Source organism: Dunckerocampus dactyliophorus, chromosome 21 (genome assembly GCF_027744805.1).
Source record: "Dunckerocampus dactyliophorus isolate RoL2022-P2 chromosome 21, RoL_Ddac_1.1, whole genome shotgun sequence".
NCBI lineage: Eukaryota > Metazoa > Chordata > Actinopteri > Syngnathiformes > Syngnathidae > Dunckerocampus > Dunckerocampus dactyliophorus.
Window position 1 is genome coordinate 17,710,525 of NC_072839.1, and position 27,725 is coordinate 17,738,249.

Genomic DNA, 27,725 nt, shown 5'->3' on the forward strand with positions numbered 1-27,725 from the left:
CTACTCCGCCCAGGCTTAGTGTAACGAACCAATAGGAGGAGGGTGTTGGCACACCAATTCCGCCCACTCTTACTGTATTTAAGGCCTAAGCTACCAGCACTTATTAGTTCGCTGACGAAGCTCTTCGGATGAGGAGCGAAACGTCCGACACCTTCTTCACAGAAGTACAGATGACGTCTCAAGAAGCCTTTTCCTCGATGGACAACTCCTGTACGACTGAGAGCCTACACAGACGCATTCCTTGAAGAAAGACACATAAGGTCAATGTCATGGCCTGCAAATAGTCCGGATCTCAATCCAATTGAAAATATGTGGTGGAAGTTGAAGAAAATGGTCCAACCTGCAAAGCTGATCTGGCAAAAGCAATCAGAGAAAGTTGGAGCCAGATTGATGAAGAGTACTGTTTGTCACTCATTAAGTCCATGCCTCTGAGACTGCGAGCTGTTATAAAAGCCAGAGGTGGTGCAACAAAGTACTAGTGGTGTGTTGAAGTATTCTTTTGTTGTTGTTTTTTTCATGATTCCATAATTTTTTCCTCAGAATTGAGATTCCATAATTTTTTCCCTCTGATTGGTCTAAAAAAGTAACTGTTACTGACTACCACATCTTTTTTTCTTGATTTCTTTTAGTGTTTCTTAAAGCCAGAAAGTTGCCATTTGAAATGACTTTAGTTTTGTGTCATGTCTGTGATCTGCTTTTTTTCTACAAAATTAAACAACTGAATGAACATCCTCCGAGACTGGTGATTCCATAATTTTTGCCAGGGGTTGTATAACCCATGCAGTCAGGTGTTGGTCAACTCCCACGCTCTCCATCTTCACTCTGAGTAGTGACGGCTGGATGGTGTTAAAGGCACTGGAGAAGTCAAAAAACATGACCCTAGCTACAACTATAACTAGAGTCCCTAGACAGAGAGAGTTACGACATGACGAGTCGAAAAAATACGGTCACGTGACCCGTTGAGCCATCCTGGGGCCAAATTCGCGTTTGCGTTCGCCTTTATACAACAGAATACAACAGTATTCTTGGCTGTATTGTTGTTTATTCATCAAAAATGCCGGGTTGTTGTGCATTTGGATGCACAAATAGACACGACAAGGGTTTCAAGCTGTACAGATTCCCTTCAGATATCAACAGGCGGACAGTTTGGGAGAATAAAATCAACCGTTTGGGTTGGAAGCCGAACTCGTCTTCAAAGCTGTGCGAGGTAGGTCAATTGAGAGTGTTCGGTCCCATGTGTTGTATTTGGTGTTGTGAATTTCTGTTTAATGTGAATTCCACAAATACAAATTACAATGATTGCTTATGATTGCAAAAAGTGACATATAATACAAAAATATTTAACAATTGTTTATGGCTGGGACTGGCCATTCACCCTTTGTGATGCTGATACATCTAATATTAATAAACAGTCATTTTTTCAGATCATAATAATAAGGCTTGATTAAGCAATGCCAATGAATTATTCTGAAAATGAAATTATTAGCCTACTAGTACTACTTCTAATAGTAGTCTAATTAGACTAGATCTAATCCTGAATAATCTGAAGTGAGGAAAGAACATGCTTTCAACTTCTAGAGTCCCTTTTTACATGCATTGTCGTACCGGGCACGCTTGATCGGCGTAATCTCAGTTGTCGTAACTCTCTCTATCAAGAGACTCTAAACTAGAACCAGCCAACAGGTACAATCATGTGTATGTATTAACAATAATTGACTAAATATTCTGTATACCCCCGGACCGGCTCATGTTACATTATAGGCATCTAATGTGTCTTATTTATTATGTATTGTGTAAAATAAACTCGGACAGGAACATCAAATTAACAGCACAAAATGAATACAGAGCCACCAGTACGATGTTTGATGTTGCAGTAAAAGGCAGTGTGCTCGCATGAATTCACTGGAGGTTGTGCACCAACAAATATGCACATTAGCACTTAGTAAGGTCATCAAATTCATTTGGGAGCAAATATGAGCTGAAAGAAAAGGGGTAAAAATACAGGATAGTAGTCTATCCGTGCAGCGTGGCACAAAATTAGCGCACCCACAATGGTGTGTTCAAAGACCATCAAAGAAAGTGGGACGTGTTGCCGTTCACAACAAACAACATATACCTGTACATGCAAAAACAATGGGATTTGTAGCTGTATATTATTTTTGAAATAAATTAATGACCAATATTTTCAAAATTGATATGCATTACATAAAAGTTAATGAAATTTACAATTTTTTTTATTATTAATTTTTTTTTTTTTTTTAATTTAATCATTGCACCTGAAAGCTTCCCATGGCCCAGTTTGGCCCGCCCACGGACCGGTCCCAGGCCGCAGCCCGGTGGTTGGGGACCCCTGCTGTATACCAATCATTGCTGAAGCATTTTAGTGTGTTTAATCAAGACTCAAATCAACACTCATTCACTTGAATCCTGAATGAGTCGTTTATTTCAGTTTCCAGTGTGAAAGTACCAAAATATTGGAAGAGTGCACATGAACAGCGCCACACAAACACAATCATTCATCTTATCAAATGAATTCTATAGGATCTACTATTCCACAGTAGAATGAATTTCTTTTGGATCTTATCCTAATGTTGTACTTGGTGTATGTTTGCAATAACATCCCAATAACCTGAATAACTCAAATACTGTACTGTCCATCTTCTCAGCTCTTACTGTACGCATGCCGTACATTAAAGTATGTGCTTTGTTTGACCAGCTTATCTTATCGCTTTATTGGTCCCAACAAAATCGCTTTTTCAGTACTAAGGTGAATGTTTCAAGATGCCTTGTTGTGTGAAACAATTCAGAAAAGTAGCAGAACTACACAAAACTGTAAATTGACAAGTTAGAAAGAACACAAAGTCAAGTAAATACAATCAGATAGTATTGTTGAGTAATCACAAGCACTGCTCAAAGAAAATAATCACAAACCCCCAAATATCTACAGTATTACTGCATTAACGTGAATATAGTAAATAATGTACTGTGAAAACTTGTGCAAATCTTACCATTTCCAAGCCAAAGTGATTCTGGGGTTATTAAAAAGTCTATTAGGATAACAGGCCTGTATCAAGCCCAATATTAGCTGAAATAAAGATGTAAATATCCCAAAATTAATTGAAGCAGTATAGAAGATGGATGGATGGATGAATTGGTTTAGCGATGCAACGATTAATCAATTATTAATTGATTCAATTAATCAACAACTATTTTGATAATTGATTCATGGTTTCATTTAAAAATGTACTGTAAATATCCTAATTTCAGCCTCTCAAATGTGATTATTTTTAATTTCCTTAGTCATCTATGAAAGCAGACCTATTTGTGTTTCAGGCAAAAGCAGATAATCACACACATCAGCTTTGACTTTGGAAAAGAGCAATCGACATTTCTGCCTTTTTCTGCATCTTGCAAAGCAAACCACTGCAGATATATACGTAAGAACATTCCCATGCAAAGTATGGGATTTATCCACTTGTACTTGTGTGTAGGAAAATGCATACATTTATGCTCAACTCTTACCATGGGTACACAAAAACCTAGTGGTAGACCAGTGAAACTACAAATAGCTATGGCTGTGCCTGTCCAGCGCAGGCCATATCATCTTTCTACGTGCTTCACAACTTGACCACCAAACGAGGCACTGCCCTGACCCCCTAAAGTTTATTTATTTGTTATTTCTTATTTATTGGTGATGCACATGTAGAAGTCTGCCAGTGACTCGTGGATTTGCAGCATAGTGATGGTGATGTTTGTCATTTGATTATACTTCTCTACTTCAATTTCGGTGTCTGAGAAATTCCTGTTCCTCACCCTCTTTGCTATGATTTTAGGGAGGGAAAAAGTCCATTCATGCATTCTGGGGACTGCTGCTAAGAGGCGGAAATTTAAAATGTGTGTTTTAAAAAAACACAAAAAAACCAGATTAATAAAAAAACAACAACAGATGAATCGATTATTAAAATAATCGTTAGTTGTAGCCCTAAATTGGTTATTGATCAGGATCGCTGCTCACATGGCAAAGGATTGTGGGATTTGTTTGGGTGCAGCACGGTGTGGAACAGGCGCTAAGGGCTTACATTCGTGCAGTGAGGAGGAAACAAATGTATTAATTGATATACAGTACCTCAATATTATAGTACATCCATCAACACTATGGGTGTCACAAGATCTCGCGAAATTAAAACGTGATGAGATTTCTCGTTTGGAGAAGATCTGTCTCGTGAGAACAAGGCAGCCAAAAGCCAATCAGACTGTGAACTATGGCATAGCTACTATGAATGATGATACACTAATATGGAAGTGGCAGTGTGCGAGGCATTATTGGAACCGCACATTAAGTGCTTAACGTACACTATAGACCTTGTAATCCAACCTACCTCTTACTTCCCAGCAGCAGTGAGTGACATGTGGCTGTTTTTTCTGTCATCAAATGTTGTGGGACAGCTTTCGCCAAGCGGAAGGTGTAGTAATTCTACATTTGATCAAAGTTACTTAGATTTGGCAGATCAAAACACAGACTTGTCTGCACCCTTTACAAACACCGCTTCACAACACACCTCTTATAGTTCGTAGCAGAGATCCATGTTGACAAGTTAAAGCGAGTTGGGGCGTGCATTACAAGTGAAAGTCAGGAATTGTTGCTTTGAGTATCTGCCGCGTGCACCTCTGGAGCTTCACCGCCAATTCTCATGCAATGACGGTCTGAAAACTGCGTAAACTCCTCCAAAATACAATGACAGAGCCAAGAAGGCAATGCTTCGCCTTCCTGGTGAAACCAAGACAGTCTGGCTCGCCGAACACACATGGGTGTGAACAAAGTGTGGCGTAGGTGCCATCTGTGGAACGTGGCTAATTGCAATAAAATAAACAAAACCCAGCAAAAGTCGATTCATGTTAAAATCCCATCACATCTTGTCTTGCAGACCCAATCTCGTGTGGTGTTGTGAGTTGGAGGTCTCGTGACAGCCCTCGTCAACATTCATATTTTTAAAGCAGTATGTGGAAAAGTTCAACAAGGCGTTTTTATATGTACAATTGTTGATACACAAATAACAACAAATACAAATAAGGCTTTTTGTCAGCATGGACGCAACAAAATGTAACAAAGATAAGCATTTTGTCGTTTTGCTGTAAAAATACATTTGTCATGATGCAACAATATTGGGAATGACGAACATGTGAACAGAACATTCTTATTGCTTGTCTTTTCGATCATTTCGACTGCGAGAGAAAGGCATTGTCAGACAAAAAGCATTTTCACAGAAATTGGCAGGGCATTGAATGACCTGATGAATGCCCGTATTCACAAGCGGTTTCACAGAAACTCTACTCTTGATTACTATGTTAGGAAATGAAACTTTTCATGTCAATCTGGTGTTGCTGGATGAAAGACGTTCCACACTCTGTAGTGGAACGCTTTCATTCTCACTTTTCTCCCGTTTCTTCCTGTGCCTGCAGCACACGATTGTTACGACGGTGATGACAATGATCAGCAGCAAAACAAGGAGGATGCCACCTGCAATCACTCCCACTGAATACACTGTTGGAAAAACACAATCAGATAATGTGTTGTACTGTACAAGCATGACAATGTGTTTGTACAAAGAAAGACATCGATCCACTCGATTGATCAAGATTTGATGATTCCACCTTTTTACATACAGTCATGATACCGTAATTCAGTGGTCTCAAACTCGCGGCCCGCGGGCCATTTCCGCACCAAGTCACATTTTGCGGCCCGCAACTTGACAGGAAAGAGTCCTGTAAATGCGGCCCGCAAGCTGTAAGTTAAGCCAATGATGCTCAAAGGGTGAAAGCATAAGCTACCACGGAACTAAGAGTGTGTCACATGGAGAAATGAGGGTCACTAAACAGAACACTGCCTACAATCGTGGTGCTAACACACACACACACAAAATGACAGCACGACATGTAAAAGGTAAGTAACTACTAGGGGTGTAACGGTACACTAAAATGTAATTTCGGTTCGGTTCAGTTTCTTGAAGTGCTCGGTTTGGTTAATTTTCTGTACAAAAAAGGAAGAAAAAATGACTTGAAATGCTTTTATTTAACAAAATGCAAACACTTTTTTTTAAAGAAATAAAAGCAACCCATTAGACTCTGAGTTTTTTTAAATAGAAATATAATAATAAAATAAACTGTTGTATTTAAACAATTGTTTAAACATTGTGGCGAAATGTAATGGACAGTTACAGTTAAATATGTCTGTCCATCCATCCATTTTCTATACCACTTATCCTCATTAGGGTCGCGGGGGCATGCTGGAGCCTATCCCAGCTGACTTTGGGCGAGAGGCGGGGTACACCCTGGACTGGTCGCCAGCCAATGGCAGGGCACATTAAGACAAACAGCCATTCACACTCACATTCATACCTATGGACAATTTAGAGTCGCCAATTAACCTAACATGCATGTTTTTGGAATGTGGGAGGAAACCGGAGAAAACCCACGCACTCCCACGTACTCCAATACCGTGTGTTACTGCTTTGGCCCGGTCAGAGTTGTTTGCTAGAGGTTGTTTATATGCTGAAGTTATCGGTGTTTGCACTAAGCTGGTTTTCTTTCTCGTAGATGTAACGTTCACAGCCGGATGATACCGCTTTAAGTGCGCTAACATGTTAGACGTGTTTCCTGCAGCATACCCGATATCGTTATAGATATTATCGTTATCGTGAGCCTTACTCACAATACTTGATGAGGCCCAGCCTCACCCAGACTCTACCTCCAGTGGCCCCCGGGTAAACTGAGTTTGAGACCCCTGCCGTAATTAAAAAATGTGGAAAAATATTAAATGAAATTGAAAAAAGTATGAATTCAAAGGGAAAAATATGAAATTTGGCATTGGGGCATTACAGATCTTTACGGTGTATTTTTAAGGGGGGGGGGCACATTAAGCCTCCCTGGGAAAGAGTGCTGGAGAGAAGTCGAACCTCAGCGACAGGAAGTGGGATGTGGATACGTGGGAGTTTTGCCCAACCGTTCCACAATTGCGGACTTGGAAAAGGCATTGGAACGTGTCTTTCACAGTGTCCTGTGGGGGTGCTCCGAGAGTACAGGGTTGGTGAAACGCTACTATGTGCCATTCGGCCCAACCGCAGCAGGAGCCTGGTTCGCATTGCCAGCAGTAAGACCAATCCTAAACCTGTTCGCAGATAATGTGGTCCTGATGGCCTCAACAAGCTGTGATCTTCAGCGTTTACTGGGGTGGTTTGCAGCTGAGTGTGAAACCTCTGGGATGAGACTCAGCACCTCCAAATCTGAGGCCATGGTTCTCAGTCGGAAAAGGGTGGATTGCACCCTCTGCTTTGGGAGTGATGTCTTGCCCCAAATGCAGGAGTTCAAGAATCTCGGGTCTTGTTCAGGAGTGAGGGAAGGTTGGAGTGTGAGATTGACAGGTGGATCGCTGCAGTGTCTGCAGTAATGCATTCGCTGAACCAGATCGTCGTGGTGTAGAGAGCTGAGCCTGAAGGCTCATTTGTCTGAAATTAGTTTTCTCCTGGACTCAATCTAAGAGAATGGGTGAGGAACTCTGTCTCTCAGACCTAGGACACACTGGAGAGAGTATGGCTCACAGATGGCCTGGTGGAACTGGAAGAGGTGGCCAGGCACCACGAAGTCTGGCCTTACTTATGAGACCCCCGTGCCCTGGACCCTGATAAGCAGGTGAAAATGGATAGATGGAGGGTACAAAAAAAAAGCAGAGAATAGAAAGATGCTGGTCTGCTTCTTGACTACGGTTGAGTGACCTCATGCTGCTGTAAATAATAAATGATGCAATCATGTAAACATAATATATCTGATTACCTTCAAGGATGCTTTGTTTGTGGTCCTCGGAGCACTGAGTTTGGCTGGGCTTTCCCAGCTGTTTGTCAATGCTTCGGCTTGGAATGAAGGCCTGAACCGTAAAGCAGTAGCTTTCCCCGTGATCCAGATCCGGTATCTCCATCACGTTGCTCTTTGAGATGTACACTTTCTAGAAACAGAGGTAAGTCATGACTTCATTTGTCAAGTATGAGGCTGATTTGCTGATTCATCAAATGTACCTTGCCAGTGCTCTTGTTCCTACGATAAGTAACTTTATACTGTAACTTCTCTGAAAAAATGTCCCTGATGTTCAGCTGCTGATCTTCTTGAAACAAAGCAGTCAGCGGGTCTGTCACCAACAGCCAAGTCTTCTCCTTGTCCTTGCTCACCTCCAGCTTGAAATCCACTCTGCCAATGTCAGCTGGATAAGTAGAATCACAATCAGAAGAATAATTCATATCATCTGGATAAATTTGATCATAATAACAATTCATATCAACTATATATACACTCCTGATCAAAATCTTAGGACCGGTTGAAAAATTGCTAGAATTAGCATTTTGCACATTTGGATCTTAATGAGGTTTTAAGTAGAGCTACAATATGCAAAAACAAGAAGAGGGAGTGAGACAAAAAAAATTAGAAGCTTGTAATTTAAACCAAAAAAAAAAAACTGAAATAGGTTGTTTATCACCAAGTTTAGGACCACAGGCTATAAAAGACAAAATCTGCTCAAAATGTTCATTTTCTGTCATGTCCTCCTGATGGTAAAGCTAAGAAGCTTTCTCTTTTTGAACATGTTGGGATTGTGGAGCTGCATAAGCAAGGCCTCTCGCAGCGTGCCATTGCTGCTGAGGTTGGGTGCAGTAAATCAGTCGTTCTACATTTTTTGAAAGATCCTGAGCATTATGGAACAAAAAAGTCAAGCGCTAGACCCAAAAAATCACACCTGCGCGGAGCTGGAGGGCGGTCTTCCACCCACATGAAGGCCTTACTGGTGCAGACTGCAGCGCAATAACTATTAGACAGCATCTGCGGGAAAAGGCTTTAAAAACAAAAAAGGAATTCAAAGACCTCGTCTCCTTCAACGCCACAAAAGTGCCCGTTTCGACTTTGCCAGGGAGCATCAAACATGGGACATTGAAAAGTGGAAAAAAAGTTGTATTCTCTGATGAGAAAAAATGTAACCTTGAAGGTCCAGATGGCTTCCAACGTTACTGGCATGACAGGGAGATCCCACCTGAGATGTTTTCTACCCGTGGAGTGTAGTCAACCATGATCTAGGGTGCTTCTTCATTCAGTGGAACACCGGAGCTTCAGGTGGTGCGGGTTCGTCAAACGGATGCAGATGTTGTGGAGGGCATCCCTCATGACCGAGGGCCCTCGTGTGTGTGGTAACAGCTGGGTTCTTCAACAGGACAACACTGCAGTTCACAATGCTGGCTTGACCAAGGACTTCTTCAGGAAGAATAACATCACTCTTTTGGACCATCCTGCATGTTCCCCTCATTTAAATCCCGTAGAGAACATTTGGGGATGGATGGCAAGGGAAGTTTATAAAAATGGCCATCAGTTCCAGACAGTTGATGTTCTTGGTGAAGCCATCTTCACCACTTGGAGCAATGTTCCCACTCGCCATCAGGAGTGTATATACAGTCGTCCCAGTTGGAAATTTGAGGCTTCACTCTCATCACGGTTTAAAAAAAGAAATGAAAGTGGAATGGCTGTTGGAGTATGTGCGAACAGAAGAACAGTGCAAACATAAGAACAAGAGGTGAAACTGGGTGAGATTTTGTCTTTTTTGAAGTGAGAAAGGGCTGCTCTGAAAAACTTGTTGCGCAGCTAGTTAGCTAGTTTTTGGAGGGAACAGTGTGGACTGAATGGAAGTTGGTTGGTTGGTTGGTTGGTTTAATTTATTTCGAACACGCATATGTCCGAAAAGGAGTAGGAAGAAGCAGAGCTTATTTAATCCTACCCCCTCTTCGTAGCACATCAATTGCTAATAAATATGTGTACATACAAACACGTGCATACATATATATACACCTACATCTGCACCTACACAAGTACGCACATATTTACATATACAGTATACAGGTACACAAATGATTAAAAAAAAAAAGTTATTTTTTTTTTTTTTTCCATTTTTTCCTCCTTCTCCTTTCCTTTTCCCTTTCTATTTATCCTGTCCTTTCTCTCCTGTTGATATCCACATCGTCTTTAGTGTTGCACTGCTAGTGACGCTGGGTTTGTATACAAGAGTTCCTTTTATTAATTATGTTGAGGTTATTGCTATGGAATGTAGTCCTTCTCGTTGTATTGGTCTGTCTTGTAGGCTGTTTCCTCCATTATGCTCATTATCATAGTAATATAATGTTTAATATGCATCCAGATCACTGATATCTTGGACAACAAGCACTCTTGCGACTCCTGGACTTCCTTTTAGTTTGATGTAGATTTTCCCGTCAGTGCTCCAAGTGTTTTGAATCTTTCCTTGCTTCCTCAGGTCTCGTGCTTTCCTGGCGATGTCGGAATTGCGTTTTGTGAGATGCTCATTCATGTAGACGTTGGTGCCTCTTAGCTTCTTTCCCTGTTTCAGCAGTGCAGTTTTGAATTCCCTGTTGGTGAACTTAATGATGACAGGTGTGGTGTTGTTCCTGCCATGGAGTGGGACGCAAGTGTGTACTGTTGACATCAACATCCACCTCCTTTGAGTGTAGTAGTAGTGTAGTGTAGTGTGCTTTATTAAATGAACATCTCTTGACTTGGATATGATTTGGAGCCCTGTGAGGACCACATCATTCATTCGTGCCATCTGATCCACCTCGTCAATGAAGTTTTTAATTTGCTCCTTGATATTCTCCTTTTGCTTCTTTCTCTTCCTCAAGGGTGGTGCAAAAGTCAGCATTATCCTTCAATAGTGCCTTGATTTCATCCTGTAGAATGTTGATATCATTGCATAATGCTCTATTTTCTTCCCTGGGGTCTTTAGCGTCCTTAAGATCAGTACATGGGGTGGCTTCCATATGGTTTATAGCCTCCTTGAGAACAGTGCGCAAGGCAGCGTTATCTTCCAATAAAGCCCTGATATCATCCTGCAGAACCCTAACATCCTTGCAAAATGCTGTATTTTCTTTACGGTTTATCGCTTCGTGAAGAGCAGAGCGCAAGGCAGCATTGTCATTCAACAGTACCTTAATGTCGTCCTGCAGAACCTTGAAATCTTCCACTGGGTATTTAACCTCCTTAAGAGCGGCACCCAGGTCTGCATTTTCATCTTGCAACTTCTTGACCTCTTTTCTTAGTTTTTTGATATACTTGTCCTGTGCTCTATTTTCTTCCATAATGTTTGCGATTGACTTACTCTGTACTCTATTTTCTGCCGTAATGTTTGTGATACCATTCCTTATAAACTGCATTTGAAGCTGAATGTTTCTCTGCCATTGAATGCAGTTTCTCAATTGCTTGCATTATTTGTGGTAGAGTGATCTCTCTACACTCGAGGAACTCCTTGGTAGCCTTCCTAAACTCTAGGTAACCTGGAAAAAGGGCTTCTGTTTTTATGTCCACGTCAGAGCCTGAATCATTTTCCTCTTTGAGTTCAGAGCCAGTATCATTTTCCTTTGTGTTTGACATTGTTGCTAAGCAACCTCTTTGAACTTCAGCAGTTCGCTAATTAGCTAGACTTGCTAGCAGGTATCAATACTTGTATCTGTATCTCTCGACTCTCCAAGTTAAAGGAATTCAGATGGGGGATTCAGCCATCAGCACTGATGCTGTGCTCATGTAGTGTTGTCAGGAAAGCACCAAAATAGTTAAAATTTCCAGTATCATCAACAGAGCTCCTGCCATACACGTCCTTCCCCGTCAAGGAAAAAAAAAAAAAAAAAAAAAAGTTGGACGGAAGTTGGACAACCTTAAGCATCACATTCAGTAAAAAGAGTCATTAGAATGTTGTTGGAACTGTACGAAGACGCAAGATGTAAATGGGGATGATTACATTACTGCAGGAGAGTGCCAAAGGTCGAGATTCATTAATATTCAGAGAAGAGGAACAAGCTGTCACACAAAAAGAAATCCGACCCTAAGCAATGTATAGTTCTATGTTCACACTGGCTGTGCTCTTAAACTTTTGATCAGCTGATGAACAGCCTGTTTCACTTCAATGCTTGTTTGCAATAAATTCTCTAAACATGCAATCCCATTTCTTCTTTTTGCACTTCGGAGGTCTACTTACAACCTCCTTAAAGGGTCCCTGACACGATTCATCAACGTTGCTTAAATATGTTATATATTGCTTGTAATTATGTTGTACATTGTTCCATTTTTGAAAGCTAACGGTAAATTTGCAAGAATGACATTTATAGTTGATGCTGCCACCCATGACGAGCTAGCTCTCGCTGTTCAGTCTCTTTTCCGGAAGTGACGCCATCGGAGTGCTATCACTCAGCTACACAAACATGGCGGTGTACGAGACAAAAGATGTTTACAGTGATTATGGCCAAGATTTGAGCCATTTGGAGATGAAATAGAGAACTTTCAGAACATGGACTTAAGCCTTAAGACATGGAGCTGAAGATTGGTCGCCTTCAAAACACAGAATGGTTAGTTTAAATTCCTCTGGAGTTGCTTATCCTTCAATTATTGTTTTAAATCGACTCCTTAATGAGCATGAAGGGGTCTTTATAGCCTGATTTATTTCATATTTCGTCTCTGTCACGGCCCCCGACCCCCCACAGTAAACATAAATATGTTTGAAAAGATGTTTTTATAACATGTATAATGCTGTGCAGCTTTGTTGCTATCGTGGAATAGTGTGTAGAAGACATTATGTAAAGAAGACATGACTTACTCTGTGGCAACTTTGACGTCGTTCTTGTCTTTTTTTTTTTTCCTGTGTACCGGCGGAATAGCATTCTTTTTCAAAATGTGTTTATAGCGTACTTTCAAGCCAAATGCTTCTTGTAAAAGTGTTTCTTCATAGCAGTCAGCGAAATGATCACTGCAAAGAACAGACCTGGAGGTGGCGTCCATCTGTCTGATTCTTTCCACTTGCTTTGTCCATTTTTGTCCTAAACCTTCCTCTTTTGGAAAAGAAAACAAACTTGCAGTATCACTGGATCACTATAAAACGGTCACATCAGGATGCCCTGCTCACAATATTGTGCAAGCAGTCACTCAGTTTTACTCCACACATGGACTGGACTTTCAGAGAATGGTGATGCTGACCTTTGATGGCGCCTTAGTAATGCTAGGAAAGCACAGCGGAGTTGCAGCTTTATTGAAGCGTAGCTTTCTTTCACACACACTTGAAATTATCGGGGGAACAGTGTCCAACTTTCATCACTCTTAGCTGGGGTGTCACTCAGCTCTCGAGACGTCAATGTCAACTACAATAATGATGGCACTGATAGCTGCTACTACTAATTATTTACTTTTTACGTGTACTTACAGTGCCCTCCATAATTATTGGCACCCCTGGTAAGGATTTGTTCTTTACCTTCTAATATATACAGCATGTGCATGGCTCAGATTAAGGGTACCCAAGTGTTACATTTTGGGTAAAATTTCAAACTGGTGGATAGACCTTGGTAATGTTATAAACACAAACCCAACATACCAGAGCTGGAGACATCTTCCATTTCCCATAGCAACCCTCCGAAGTTCACTCTTTCTTAAATGTAATGCACATAACTCGGTGTAGACTTTCTGCTGTTATCTCTGCATAGATTTGACTTTTGTTAGAAAAGTAACTTATATTTGAGAGAGTATCATAAAGTAAATAAAAACAAGTGACAAATCTAGATCTTGAATTAAAGCTCTGAAAATATGGCAAAGAAAAATGGACCTTCAGTCCTTACCATGCCATTGTTGTATCACTACAAAGACTACAAATCCCATCAGCTGTTCTTAAGACTGTAATGACATAAACTTTGACCCATCAACTCCACACTTGTTTTTGCTTTTTTGCTACATAGCCGTGCTAGCGCAAAATAAAAACATGAACAGGCTTAATTTATGGTTTGGTAAGCTTCCTCACTCTATAAACGTCAGAGTGATAGGGATAGTACACAACAACAACAGTTTCAAATCCTACACAAGTGAAGTTGAAGACAGCAAAGGGTACCCTTGATCTGAGCCATGCACAAATATACAATACAGTAGCGGCCACCTGTATAGAACGGCCACCTGCCTATAGCGACCAGTGAAAAATCCCCCGCGGAAAATGTACGTGTTATAGACCCTGTGTATAGCGGTCACCTGTCTAACGCGGCCAGCGGCCACCCATTTTGTATCCCTTGGTCAATATCTGACCGCATATAGCGGCCAAAATGCCGACTCAAGCAGAAGCTTCATGCATGAAAAAGTTTTGGTTTTTTAAGCAATGAAGCCGTCGTGTGTAGACTTTAGTGACTGAGTCCTAGTTTGACATAAAAAAGTCTTCTTACTTTGCAATGCCGCCCTGAAAAGATTCAATGACTGCCAAAATGGTAATCTTCCCACAATCTTCCCACGCAATGCCGTGAATAGATTCTAAAATAGCAAAAACACCTGAATAAAACATCTAAAATATCACTTAATTGCTGACTAATTAGAGATTAGAAGCCCATTCAATAAGAAAGGAGCGATGGTGTTGTTAGTTTACGATGATCTTCGCACCTTCTCCGCACTCAATTGCTCACGCACACACCCATTCATGACTGCTTCACACGTATCCTGTACAAACTATATATCCTCAGGCTCGTTCACTAAAATTTTTATTTCTTGCTTTTAAAATCGTGTTTTAAAAAAAGTCTAAGATTGAAATTTATGACATTCTGCAGGACAGGAGCGAGCGTCCCCTGTCCTGCGCTCTTATTTGGCGGGCTGTGCCTTCTCCGGGGAGAAGTAGGCAGCCGCTTCATGCCTGGTGGCCGCGCAGCTGCGGTCAATTAACATTTGTGGTGGATAAAAGGCCAGCGTGGCGCTGGTTGATTGTTGTTATTGATATTACTAGTTTCCTTACCGGAGCTGTTACCTAGATTTACCTACCTGTTTATTTGTCAACAGAGCGTTTTCCCCTATGTCTCTTGGTTTTGCTCCAGTCTTTTTGTGAATACATGTTAGTATGTGTGCACACAAATTCAAAATGGCCGCCAACCTGTCTATAGCGGCCACCTGTCTATAGCGGCCACTTTTGCCGTTTTTCATATATATATATATACTGTATATATACTGTATATATATATATATATATATATATACACTGCTCAAAAAAATTAAAAGAACACTTCGAAAACACATCAGATCTGGGGAAATCAAAGACACCCCAAAAATGAAAGTGAAAAAATGATGCAGCAGACTGGTCCATTTTGCTAAAATGTCATTGTAGCAACTCAAAATGATTCTCAGTAGTTTGTGTGGCCCCCACGTGCTTGTACACATGCCTGACAATGTCGGGGCATGCTCCTAATGAGACTACGGATGGTGTCCTGGGGGATCTCCTCCCAGATCTGGACCAGGGCATCACTGCGGTACCTGGACGCATGGAGGAGATTCCAGGAGACAGGTAGTTACTCCAGGAGAGCTGGACAGGGCCGTAGAAGGTCCTTCAACCCTCAGCAGGATCGGTATCTGCTCCTTTGTGCAAGGAGGAACAGGATGAGCACTGCCACAGCCCTACAAAATGACCTCCAGCAGGCCACTGGTGTGAATGTGTCTGACCAAACAATCAGAAACAGGCTCCATGAGGGTGGCCTGAGGGCCCGACGTCCTGTAGTGGGCCCTGTGCTCACTGCCCATCACCGTAGAGCTCGATTGGCATTTGCCATAGACCACCAGAATTGGCAACTACACCACTGGTGCCCTGTGCTCTTCACTGATGAGAGCAAGTTCAACCTGAGCACATGCGACAGACGTGAAAGGGTCTGGAGATGCCGTGGAGAACGTTATGCTGCCTGCAACATCATTCAGCATGACCGGTTTGGTGGTGGGTCAGTGATGGTCTGGGGAAGCATATCCCTGGAAGGACGCACAGACCTCTACAGGTTAGATAATGGCACCCTGACTGCTATTAGGTATCGGGATGAAATCCTTGGACCCATTGTCAGAACCTACGCTGGTGCAGTGGGACCTGGGTTCCTCCTGGTCCACGACAATGCCCAACCTCATGTGGCTAGTGTATGCAGGTAGTTCCTGGAGGATGAAGGAATTGATACCATTGACTGGCCCCCACGTTCACCTGATCTAAACCCAATAGAACACCTCTGGGACATTATGTTTAGGTCCATCCGGCGCCTCCAGGTTGCTCCTCAGACTGTCCAGGAGCTCATTGATGCCCTGGTCCAGTTCTGGGAGGAGATCCCCCAGCACACCATCCGTAGTCTCATTAGGAGCATGCTCTGACGTTGTCAGGCATGCGTACAAGCACGTGGTGGCCACACAAACTACTGAGAATCATTTTGAGTTGCTACAATGACATTTTGGCAAATGGACCAGTCTGCTGCATCATTTTTTCACTTTCATTTTTGGGGTGTCTTCGATTTCCCCCCTCTATAGGGTGATCATTTTCATTTTTATCAAATGATGTGGCATCATTTTGTTACTAATACATCACCCACTTATTATCAGGAAAGATATTCAACATCATTTTTCCCCCAGTTTAGATCTGATGTGTTTTCGAAGTGTTCCTTTAATTTTTTTGAGCTGTATATATACAGACCCTTTCCAAAAAATTTGAATATCATGGAAAAGTTGTTTAATTTCCATAATTCCATTCAAAAAGTTAAACTTTCATAGATTATAGATTCAGGGCCCACAATTTAAACGATTTCAAGTGTTTGTTTATTTTTACGTAATTTGGGCTTCCAGCTCATAAAACCCACGAAAACAGGAATTCAAAAAATTAGAATACTGTGAAGAAATCACCATTTACTTCTCAGTTTTTACAGGAAAAAAAGAAAGAATTTAGGATCACATCAAATCAATCAAAATATGGTACTTTCAAAAGATATGTCAATCTTCAATACTTGGTTGGGAATCCCTTTGCCTTAATCACTGCCTCGATGCGACGTGGCATTGAAGCAATCAGCCTGTGGCATAGCCTGGGAGTTATGGAAGCCCAGATTTCCTTGATGCTTGTTGTCAGCTCTTCTTTGTTGTTGGGTCTGGTGCCCCTCATTTTCCTCTTGAGAATACCCCATAGATTCTCAATGGGGTTTAGGTCCGGTGAGTTGGCTGGCCAGTCAAGCACTGTGATGGCATGGGCATCAAACCAGGTTTGGTGCTTCTGGCGGTATGGGCAGGGGCCAGGTCCTGCTGGAAGATGAAATCTGCATCTCCATACAGATCCTCTAAAACATTCTGGTAGACTGTTGCGGTGACCTTGGATTTAAGAAAGCAGAGTTTACCAACACCTGCACCGGACATTGCACCCCAAATCATGTGGATATTTCACACTGGACCTCAGGCAGCTTGGGTTCTGTTCCTCACCCGTCTTCCTCCAAACCCTTGGACCTTGATTCCCAAATGAAAGGCACACTTTACTTTCATCGGAAAAGAGGACCTTGGACCACTGGCCAACAGTCCAGTCCTTCCTCTCCTTGGCCCAGTGGAGACGCTTCCTACGTTAGCTCAGGTTCAGAAGTGGCTTGACCCGAGGAACCCGACAGTTGTAGCCCATCTCCCGGATGCGTCTGAATGTGGTGGTTTTTGAAGCTGTGACTCCCGCCTCATTCCACTCTTTCTGGATCTCTGCCAGATTCTTGAATCTTCCCTGTTTGATAATCCGCTGAAGCCCACGGTCATCTCTTTTGCTGGTGCATCTTCTCCTGCCACATTTTGCCCTTCCTCTAGACTTTCCATTGATATGCTTGGACACAGCACTCTGTGAACAACCAGCCTCCTTAGCTATGAACTTTTGTGGCTTACCCATCCTATGGACGGTATCAATGATGGTGTTCTGGCCAGTTGTCATGTCTGCAGTCTTTCCCATATTGAACCGAAATGAGACAATTGAACCAAACTGAAGCAATTTAATGACACCTGGGGAAGCCTGTGCAGGTGATTTGAGTTTAGTAGATGATTAGTGTGTGACACTCAGTTTAAAACATTCATGCCCTGCAAAATTTGGGCTGATTTCTTCACAGTATTCAAATTTTTTGAATTCCTGTTTATGTGGGTTTTATGAGCTGGAAGCCCAAATTATGTAAAAATAAACAAATAAATACTTGAAATCGTTTAAATTGTGGGCCCTGAATCTATAATCTATGAAAGTTTAACTTTTTGAATGAAATTATGGAAATTAAACAACTTTTCCATGATATTCTAATTTTTTGGAAAGGGTCTGTACTGTAGATGTATTCACTAGGTCACCAACTTACGAACACCCAACTAGCGAACACTCGCGGATACGAACACAAGCCGACTGGTCTATATTTTTATTTTATTTTGCCTTGTAGTCGCTCAATCAGTATTTATACTGCTACTGTACATGCTTGACCAGTAGAGGGCACTGTGACACTGCTAATGGGACCAAGAGGCAGCCTTGCGCTAATGAGACCAACAGAGGAAGAGTTAGACACTGGGGAGATAAAGCTAAATGGAAAGCTAAATTATACAACCCGAACAGAGCGTGTGATTAAAGTTTATGAAGAGTTAATAGGCCTGCTTAATTCTACACCACCCACAGAACACTACCTCTTTTAGAAGAGTCTAATGACCACGACCATTTGTCCTTTTTTTCAATAACTCCTCCAACTCCACCACAACGATGCTCGACCACTCCTCTTCAAAGGTAAATAACATTTATGATTACGTATTATTATATCACTTTTATTCTTGTTTTTTTCATTAATTATCCTGGTTTAATATTACTACTGCATCCAAACTCATATTTACATACATACACATATACTGTATATGTATACACGTACATGTACTACCTATATCATTGGTAATATTACCTTTTCCCCTACTTAAGAACAATTCGACATAAGAACGGTTGTCTGGAACCAGTTGTGTTCGTTAGTTGGGGGCTTATTTTATATATATATATATATGTTTGTTTGTTGTTTTTTTTGTTTTTTTTTGCGACCATCCTGAAAATTTGAGAAAAATTTTACCATCAACCCAAGTAAATTTTAAGAAAATAAAAAAATCCCAGACAAAGAAATAATTATTTTTCATAAAATGACCTGTCCCACAATTATCGGCACCCCTAACAATTCCTAGGAAATACATGGAATTGAAGTATTTCTGTCATTTCTACAGCAGTTTACAAAGTTGATCAGAGTATCTAGGAACATTTAATTAGTAATTCATCACTTCCTGTTTCCTTGGGGTATAAATATGATGTGACACAGAAGCCATTTCTCTTATCCACTCTTCACCAAGGGAAAGAAAAAGGAACACACCATTCAAGTAAGGCAGGTGTGCATCGACCTTCACAAGTCAGGCAATGGCTACAAGAAAATAGCCACTCACCTTCACCTGCCCATATCTACTGTCAGACAAATCATTAATAAGTTTAAAACAACTGGAACAGGACGCAAGTTTATTTTGCCACCACGCACAGTGCGGAGGATAGTAAGAGAACTAAAAAAAGCTCCAAAGAGTTGCAACAAATGGTAGCATCTTGGGGTCACAATGTCTCCAAAACAACCATCAGGCGCTATCTACATGCCAAAAAGCTGTTTGGGAGGCATGCACGGAAAAAACCTTTTGTCACTCCCAAATTATAAACGTAAATGCCTAGAGTTCGCTAAGCGGTACAGGAACTTCAAGTGGGACCGTGTGCTTTGGTCAGATGAGACCATGATAGAGCTTTTTGGCAACAAACACTTTAAGTGAGTCTTGTGTAACTCAAAAGAGGAGTATGCAGAAAAGCACCTCATACCCACTGTGAAGTATGGGGGAGGATCGGTGATGCTGTGGGCCTGTTTCTCTTCCAAAGGCCCTGGGAACCTTGTTAGGGTGCATGGCATCAGGAACGCTTTGAAATACCAGGACATTTTAAAGCTAAATCTGGTGGCCTCTGCCAAAAAGCTGAAAATGGGTCGTCACTGGGCATTTCAGCAAGATAATGACCGTAAACATGTGGCCAAATCTACGTAGAAATGGTTGACCAGACACAGAATCAAGCTCCTACCATGGCCATCTCAATCCCCAGACCTCAACCCCATTGAAAACCTGTGGAGTGAGCTGAAGAGGAGAGTGCATCGGAGAGGACCCAGGTCGCTGGATAATTTAGAAAGAATGGTCGAAGATCCCTCTTTCTGTATTCTCCCATCTTGTGAAACATTATAGGAGGAGATTAGGTGCTGTTTTGTTGGCAAAAGGGGGTTGTACAAAGTATTAACATCAGAGGTGCTAATAATTGTGGCTCATATGATTTGATGTAAAATAATTATTTCTTAATGTGGGATGTTTTAATTTTCTTAAAATGCACTTGAATTAAAGTTTGAATTTTCCTCTTTTTTTCATTGTGGTCCTATATTTTTTTTTTTAGAAAAAAAATATTAGAAGCTAAAGAACACATCTTAACCAAGGGTGCCGATAATTATGGAGGCCGCTGTATTAAAAGACACGTAAAACAGATTGCGGCAGATTAGTTTTATCTTTAGCTAAATGAACTTCAGTTCCCAAGATGCTTAGAGTGCCGAAACAGACGTTACTACCACACATTTTGATAGAAGTCTTATGCAGCAATTGTGTTTTGGTCAGACAAATCGTAAGTAAGTTTGATCAAAGGTAGAATTACTACAGATTCTGCTTGAACATTCACACCGCTGCAGCTGTTCAGCCCCGATGGAAATAAGCAAACGACACACTGGGAACACAAAGTACAGGTAGGATTGCAAGGTTTATAGTGTGTGCACAGCGCTTAATGTGCAGTTCCAATCCTGCCTTGTGCACTGCCACTTCCATATTACATGTAGTCGTCCCGAACTACATTGCAGTTCAGACATCGCTTCACCTCACTCTTTATCACAGTTTTTCACCCCCAAACAAATGAATAAATTATGCCTGTTTCGTGGTTGACTATGGCCTATTATTAGTCCAAAAATATTGAAAGACAAGTTATACGTAGTATTCTGGTCTCTAGGCATCAGTAACGCTACATTGATGAGACATTACGTTACTTTACCTTAACACTGTATGGAGACTGGCTGCCGAGCCAAGCTAGGAGATGGAGATGGACACGGAGACGCCATGGCTGAGACAGACATGCCATGACAGATTGAGTGGGGAAAAAATGGTTCTCTCATGGAAGTGGTAAGTTTTTGAGCAAATATTCTCAAAACCAACTAGTAAGCTTCTGCTCGCTCACAACCCCCTGCTATGTATAATGCATTATACAAAGTAATACTGACGTGTTAAGAAGAAATACTTACTGTCCTTGTAGGGACAGAATGTTGATGATTTTGTGTAGGGGAACTCAGTCAGGTCAGAGGTGACTCCCAGGGGGGGTTCAGACAGAATGTAGGCCACATAGCAAGCGTTGACGTCAGTCAGAGAATACGTCAGATCACACGTACTTGTTGAAGTTCGTATGCAATTTCTGTTCCTCTCTTTGTTCCTGCCAATCCTGCAAAGATTTGACACACAAAATCAACATCATATCAACAAATATGTATACTCTTAATACTTGCTATACTAAGACCGTGTACTATGATGTCTTTTTCAGACTTAATGTATAATAAAACAAATATTTACCATCTTAACACCATACACAGCATGAAGGCTGGGTGTACTATGACGTCTTTTTCATGCTAAGTGTACAATAAAGAAGGATAAAAAGTTGATCCATTTCACACAAGGTAAATGTATACATGTTTGCAGTGCCATGTGTCGTCGTCTTCTTTTCCTTTGGGCTTTTCCCTTCAGGGGTCGCCACAGCGAATCATTTGCCTCCATCTAACCCTGTCTTCTGCATCCTCTTCTCTCACACCAACTACCTTCATGTCCTCTTTCACTACATCCATAAACCTCCTCTTTGGTCTTCCTCTAGGCCTCCTGCCTGGCAGTTCCAAACTCAGCATCCTTCTACCTATATATTCCTTATCTCTCCTCTGGACATGTCCAAACCATCTCAGTCTGGCCTCTCTGACTTTATCTCCAAAACCTCTAACATGTGCTGTCCCTCTGATGTACTCATTCCTGATCCTATCCTTCCTGGTCACTCCCAGAGAGAACCTCAGCATCTTCATCTCTGCTACCTCCAGCTCTGTCTCCTGTCTTTTCCTCATGGACACTGTCTCTAGACCAAACACCACCACAGTTTTGTACACCTCTCCTTTCATTTTAGCTGAAACTCTTCTATCACACATCACACCTGACACTTTTCTCCACCCGTACCATCCGGCCTGTACACGCTTCTTCACCTTTTTTCCACACTCTCCATTGCTCTGGACTGTTTGCAGTGCCACGTGTACAATATACAATTTCTACATGTCTGCAGTATTGTGTACAATATACAAGTTGTATATGTCTGTAGTGGAGAAGGAGCTGCTTTTAATCTCACTGTACGTGTGTATGGTGACCATGAATTTCTACTTGATTCCACAAGTTTCCACATGCCAACGTTTTGTTTGGACAGACCCACGATTCCTTGTAACGCAAACCTGCTCGCATTTCAATGCACTGCGCACATCTTTCCTTTTCTTCTCCTCGCTGCATTTCTGTGTCCCCACTATGTCTCCACTGCTTTACTGCGTCCCTTCTCAGCTGTTTATTTTTCTCCTTTTAATCCTTGATGTTTCCACTGTGATTTTTGGTTCTACGTGTCTCCGTTTGTTAACCTTTTTCTTTTGTCCTGTTGAATATGTTTTAATTTGTCTCTGTGTTAACATCATATGACAAGGAAGCCGTTGTAGTCAAAGGAAGTACTGTAGTAAAATGTCCAATACATGTGTGTACTGTATATGGCTTTCATATGACACAAAGTGTGTTCTTAGCCATGAATAAGTGTGTTTTTCCAGATACACTTAGAAAAGAAGGACTTACACAGAGAACTCCACGGTGTGCGAGTAATCGCTTGGGAATGGCTGCCAGGTCAGAATGGTTTTAAAATTTGTGGATTTCCAGGTGACGTTCTGTGCTGTAGGATAGGATCCTGCATAATTAATAATTCATAATTAATTGCTTGAAATACTTTGAGCAATTTGTACCAACATACTGTACCAATTCTAAATAACACCTGGTATGACAAAGTTATGCAATTGTATTTTCTAGTTCATAAGCCATTTTACCACCTGGGGATCAATCATTCAATGAATGCTTTCATCCCCATAACTAACTATGCCTGTAATGATGCCCATATAATCCCTGTGAGTGTTAGGGTTGGGTGAGATTACTGACACCCATATAATCCCTGTGAGGGTTAGGGTTGGGTTAGATTAATGATGCCCATATAATCCCTGTGAGGGTTAGGGTTGGGTGAGATTAATGATGCCCATATAATCCCTGTGAGGGTTAGGGTTGGGTTAGATTAATGATGCCCATATAATCCCTGTGAGGGTTAGGGTTGGGTTAGATTAATGATGCCCATATAATCCCTGTGAGGGTTAGGGTTGGGTGAGATTAATGATGCCCATATAATCCCTGTGAGGGTTAGGGTTGGGTTAGATTAATGATGCCCATATAATCCCTGTGAGGGTTAGGGTTGGGTTAGATTAATGATGCCCATATAATCCCTGTGAGGGTTAGGGTTGGGTTAGATTAATGATGCCCATATAATCCCTGTGAGGGTTAGGGTTGGGTGAGATTAATGATGCCCATATAATCCCTGTGAGGGTTAGGGTTGGGTTAGATTAATGATGCCCATATTCCCTGTGAGGGTTAGGGTTGGGTTAGACCAGTGACTGCCATATAATCCACATGAGGGTTGGGTTGGGGAGCTGCAAGGGGAGAGTGAAAGGGTTAAAAAAAAAAAAAAAGAGCGATAAAACAGCCTGTGATATATTCTGCAAGTGTCCCTTTCACCATGCGAGCAACAAGGCTCCAAATACTTTTGGTCTTAACTGGAGGGGTTTTCACAAGAAAATCATAAACGATATAGTTCAAGTGAAATTTATAACAAATATAATTGAAGTGAAATATACTTCACTATTAAAATAGTTGAAGTGACAATCCGAAATAGATTGAGGTGAAAAATAATGGCAACGTCTGATTTGTCACCCAACAGTGGTTTGTTAGAAATAGAAGTTTTCCTACCTCTTTATTATTTCAGCTTTACTGTAATGTAAATATACAACTATTAATAAGCATTATGAAAATCATACTAAAACCATTTGTTGACTATTAAAATGTTTTGTTTTTTTTTATCAAAATGAATTAAAAAATGTTTTTAACGTGACATTTTCAAGCATTAACTATCATTATAAAAGACTTTGGGCAATAACAAGATGAAGTAGTCCTAGTGAGTTGGGTTGAATCAAGTAATAACGATCGTGTTATGTCAAATATTACAAATTACCTGAGACGGCGCTTTCCAGAAGGACTAGAAAAAGCAGCGGGAAAATATCAATCAGTCTTGAGCCTTTTGTCCTCATTTTAAGTCCGCGAAGTTGATCTAGCAAGAAATGTAGACTTCGTCCTCGCAGGTACCATCAGTACTTCTTACATCAGTACGTCCTGCAGTACTCCCCGAAGCCCGATGACGTCACAAAGGCTTCTCCCACAACCCAGCAGCCACTGAGGTTTACCCATATAAGGCATTTCCGGCACTGACGACACTGGGCACAGGAAGCTACGGTTGAGGTCATCTTTTTTCAGTTACTTGCTTTGCATTTTGTAAAAGTTTTAAATTCATAAAGGTCTGATGATAGTAGAAATAATACACATACAATCCCACATTGTTAAAAGTGACACGAGTGACATTTCCAACAAAGAATTCAATTACGATTAAGCCTGAGCTAGAATAAGGTGAAACCAATCAAACAGCAAAGTTCCCTTAATGTAACTTCATGTCATAGTTTGTTGATTGGATTGTACGATGAATTTATTATCACCTTACATGTTTGATCCTGTTTGAATTATCGAGCTGACTGCTGCTTTCTCAGCGTTTGACACAATAGTGACGTCTGCGTCAACATAAGCAGCCTTGCTAAGAATAAGGATCAATTGATGCATCACTTGGCTGCCCTGAAACATGGCTTTTCAGTCATTGCCTTGACGCAAACTTGACTTCGTTGCCCTTGTCAGTACAATTGAGGATTTTCAAGTAGAAAGGAAAGAGTTAAAGGAGGACTTGCTGTTTTTGTTCACAAACAATATCAAATATAAGTAAAAAAAAAGATTTGGATTTCATCGCAAATGAAAGAGTCTTCTCGGAATAAATAACATGGCAGGTTTCTTTGCTCGTACTTATCGTCCACTTCATGTTGAAATGATTCATTGCTTATTCATTTTCATTCATACATTACTTATTAATCATTCATAGGGAAGGTTTTACAACTGTCCAATTTCCGCGGCACTATTGTTGCTGTTATATAGCGTAGTACGTGGTGACGCAATTTCCGAGACGCCAAGACGCTAAACGCACCTGTCAAATTTTGATTAGCAGCAGCACAGGGACTCAATACGCAAACGCACGTGACAAATGTTGAAGCAGGATTGATGGCAGCACGCGAGACGCCAAAACACCATGAGATTGTTGAGCATCCATGACATGAATGGTAGAAGTTGCAAAAAGGAACTCGTGGGTGTGGAGGAGGATTTGCATTGGCTAAGGTATTTGGCTTTCTCCTTCATTAGAATATTAACAGGGGTTAATACAGGGGCTTGGCTAATATGCCACCTCCAGTTTATGCTGTAAACCTGTGGCATAGTTCTAGTTTGTTTTAATACCCAAACACACAAAACTACTACAATATGGAAGGTAAACTACACTTTTGTTTTTGCTCCAATTTTTATGAGATTAACTGAAAGATCTAAAACTTTTTGGGAGCAAAAACAAAAGTGTTGCATTTATATTTTTGTTGATCGTGAGTCTTATCAATACCAATGATGTTGTTGTTGCTGTTAATTTTATAAATGTGATCTATTTTTCCTTTTGCCAAGGTGCTGGGTGTAAAAAGAGGACACTTCTGAAAGTGAAAAATCATACAAAAAAATCTAATATGAAAAAATACCATGAGCCTTATGCACTCAATGAAGAAGGTACACTAAAGATGAATTAGTATGTGAAAGTTCATCAGTGAGGGGTTTGTTTTCTCAATGTTTTACAGTTGTGCCTGGAAGAAGAAATTGTTGCTGTTTGATTTAGTCTTCAGTGGATAAATGCTTCGTTCAAATGATTCTTATTGTGTGGAACAATTTCACCCTTGTTAAGAACAGCACAGGCATCCTTCAGGTTGAGAAGTCTTTAGGTGGTTCAGGTATCTTGGAGTTGGGAGTGAGGTCTTGCCCCCAGATGGAGTTCAAGTATCTCAGGGTCTTGTTCTGAGGGAAGGCTGGCACATGAGATTGATGGATGGATGAATCGGTGCAGCACCTGCAGTAAAGCGGTCACTGTACCAGACCTTTGTGAAGAGAGAGCTGTGCTGGAAGGCAACGCTCTTGTTTTACCGGCCCATCTACGTTCCCACCCTCACCTGTGGTCCTGAGCTTTGGGCAGTGACCGAAAGAGCAAGATCACAGATACAAGTGGCAGACCTAAGACACGCTGGAGGGATTATGTCTCACAGCTGACCTGAGAGGGCCTCGTGTTCCCCCGGTGGAAATGGAAGAGGTGGCCAGAGGGCCCCCCCCCCAGATTGGTCTTTGTTCAATTTAAAGTACATTTGTGCTACACAACAAAAGTGTTAAGTTAAGAATCCATTTAACATGAAGAATTTAAGATGTAATATCACACATTTTTTACATCATGTAGTAGTAGTTTACAGAAACATCACTAATGTGTGTGCTTAATACATAATTTTCTTAAGAGCTCGGCCTTTGTAGTCAGGAAATGTAAATCTCTTAAAAGTATATGTCAAAGATTTGTGTCAATTAGAACATTTTGAGAGTTGAGATGAATGATTATGGTGCTACAGTGTCAGGGAAATAATGGCTGGTATGATTCCTCAGTTGTATGCGGAGGGCGTGTCCAGGGTTCTGGTACAGAAAGTTTATGAGACTGATAAAATGACTTGCATTCCTGTGATAGGACATGCCTTGAAAACAAACGCAGTGGCTTTCATTTACTCAAGTATCACCTGAGGCTACATTTTCTGTTTGCAGTATCTACTGTAAGAGTAAAACCTATGATATTAAAACCTACAAACTCATACAAATTTAACACAACTGTTCCAGCGGAGGAACCGTTTTTCTTTTACTGCCAATGGTCTGAAGCACATTGTCCTGTTTCATTATTTCAGCTGCGTCGGCATCATCGAGGTTGTGTCCGAAGCGGAAGGGTGAGGGTTCGATCCCCTGTGACCAAGTGTCCCTGAGCAAGGTACTCAACCATCACCACATTTGAAGTAGGCTTGCTGATTGTGGTATTTACAAAAATATTAACAGTACATAATTTTTATGATTAGGTGTTATTTCAACAGAGCAAAAACATAAAAAAAAGTTTATAAATGAATTTGATGGAAACGAGTATCTGATAGCAATACAAAAGATGGTTTAGTAGCTTTAGGGAAATAAGTACGTGATGTGAATAGAAAAGGTGCTCTGAAAGTCTTGTTGTCAAGTACAGAGGTTAGAGGTTTCTTACCAGGGTTGCAAACGTCTCAGGAGGGATTTTGGTGAGAGAAAAATCCCCAAAGCAGAATGTTTAGATGCTGTTGTTGGTTGTTAATGTGGTACTGGCAGCAGTGCATTTCCACCTACCACTTCTTGTGTCAACCTGCCCAAGAATGTGTACTTTTTATGTTGGTATGTGACTTACTGGGAAGTATTTAATCTCACCCGTCTGACATTTTACTGAG

At 41.1% G+C, this 27,725-nt stretch overlaps 2 protein-coding genes across 4 annotated transcripts in view; one reads left to right on the forward strand and one right to left on the reverse strand.

Annotated features, from left to right (window-relative positions):
- abcd3a (ATP-binding cassette, sub-family D (ALD), member 3a) overlaps positions 1-27,589 on the forward strand; it is a 66,890-nt gene extending 39,301 nt beyond the window's left edge. The window contains exon 24 of one of the 2 annotated variants that reach the window (XM_054766410.1): positions 27,168-27,589. The gene's annotated coding sequence lies outside the window, so the exon portion shown is untranslated. Of the gene's footprint in view, positions 1-5,460; positions 14,995-27,167 lie in introns of those variants that run through there. The other variant, XM_054766409.1, reaches the window with a different exon arrangement.
- Positions 91-27,643, reverse strand: f3a (coagulation factor IIIa). 2 transcript variants are annotated; one of them, XM_054766415.1, is made up of 7 exons: positions 27,512-27,643; positions 24,284-26,261; positions 22,813-22,921; positions 21,201-21,394; positions 8,067-8,248; positions 7,828-7,996; positions 91-5,542 (listed from the first exon to the last, which is right to left on the reverse strand). In XM_054766415.1, exons 2-7 carry the CDS (start codon positions 24,357-24,359, stop codon positions 5,364-5,366), a joined length of 909 nt encoding a protein of 302 aa, XP_054622390.1. In that variant the 5' UTR covers positions 24,360-26,261; positions 27,512-27,643; the 3' UTR covers positions 91-5,363. The 2 variants fall into 2 exon arrangements, with proteins under 2 accessions (XP_054622390.1, XP_054622389.1); XM_054766414.1 differs by having other exon boundaries at positions 5,391-7,996.
- Positions 27,644-27,725: the final 82 nt, after the last annotated feature.

What these genes read in the sequence shown, in the direction of transcription:
- f3a (XM_054766414.1), bottom strand. Translation starts at nt 24,359, where the DNA reads ATGAGGACAAAAGGCTCAAGACTGATTGATATTTTCCCGCTGCTTTTT. An exon ending in TCTGGAAAGCGCCGTCTCAG is followed by an intron (nt 22,922 to 24,283) that starts GTAATTTGTAAT and finishes TTAATTATGCAG; the next exon opens with GATCCTATCCTACAGCACAG. An exon ending in GGAACAAGAGCACTGGCAAG is followed by an intron (nt 7,997 to 8,066) that starts GTACATTTGATG and finishes CTCTGTTTCTAG; the next exon opens with AAAGTGTACATCTCAAAGAG.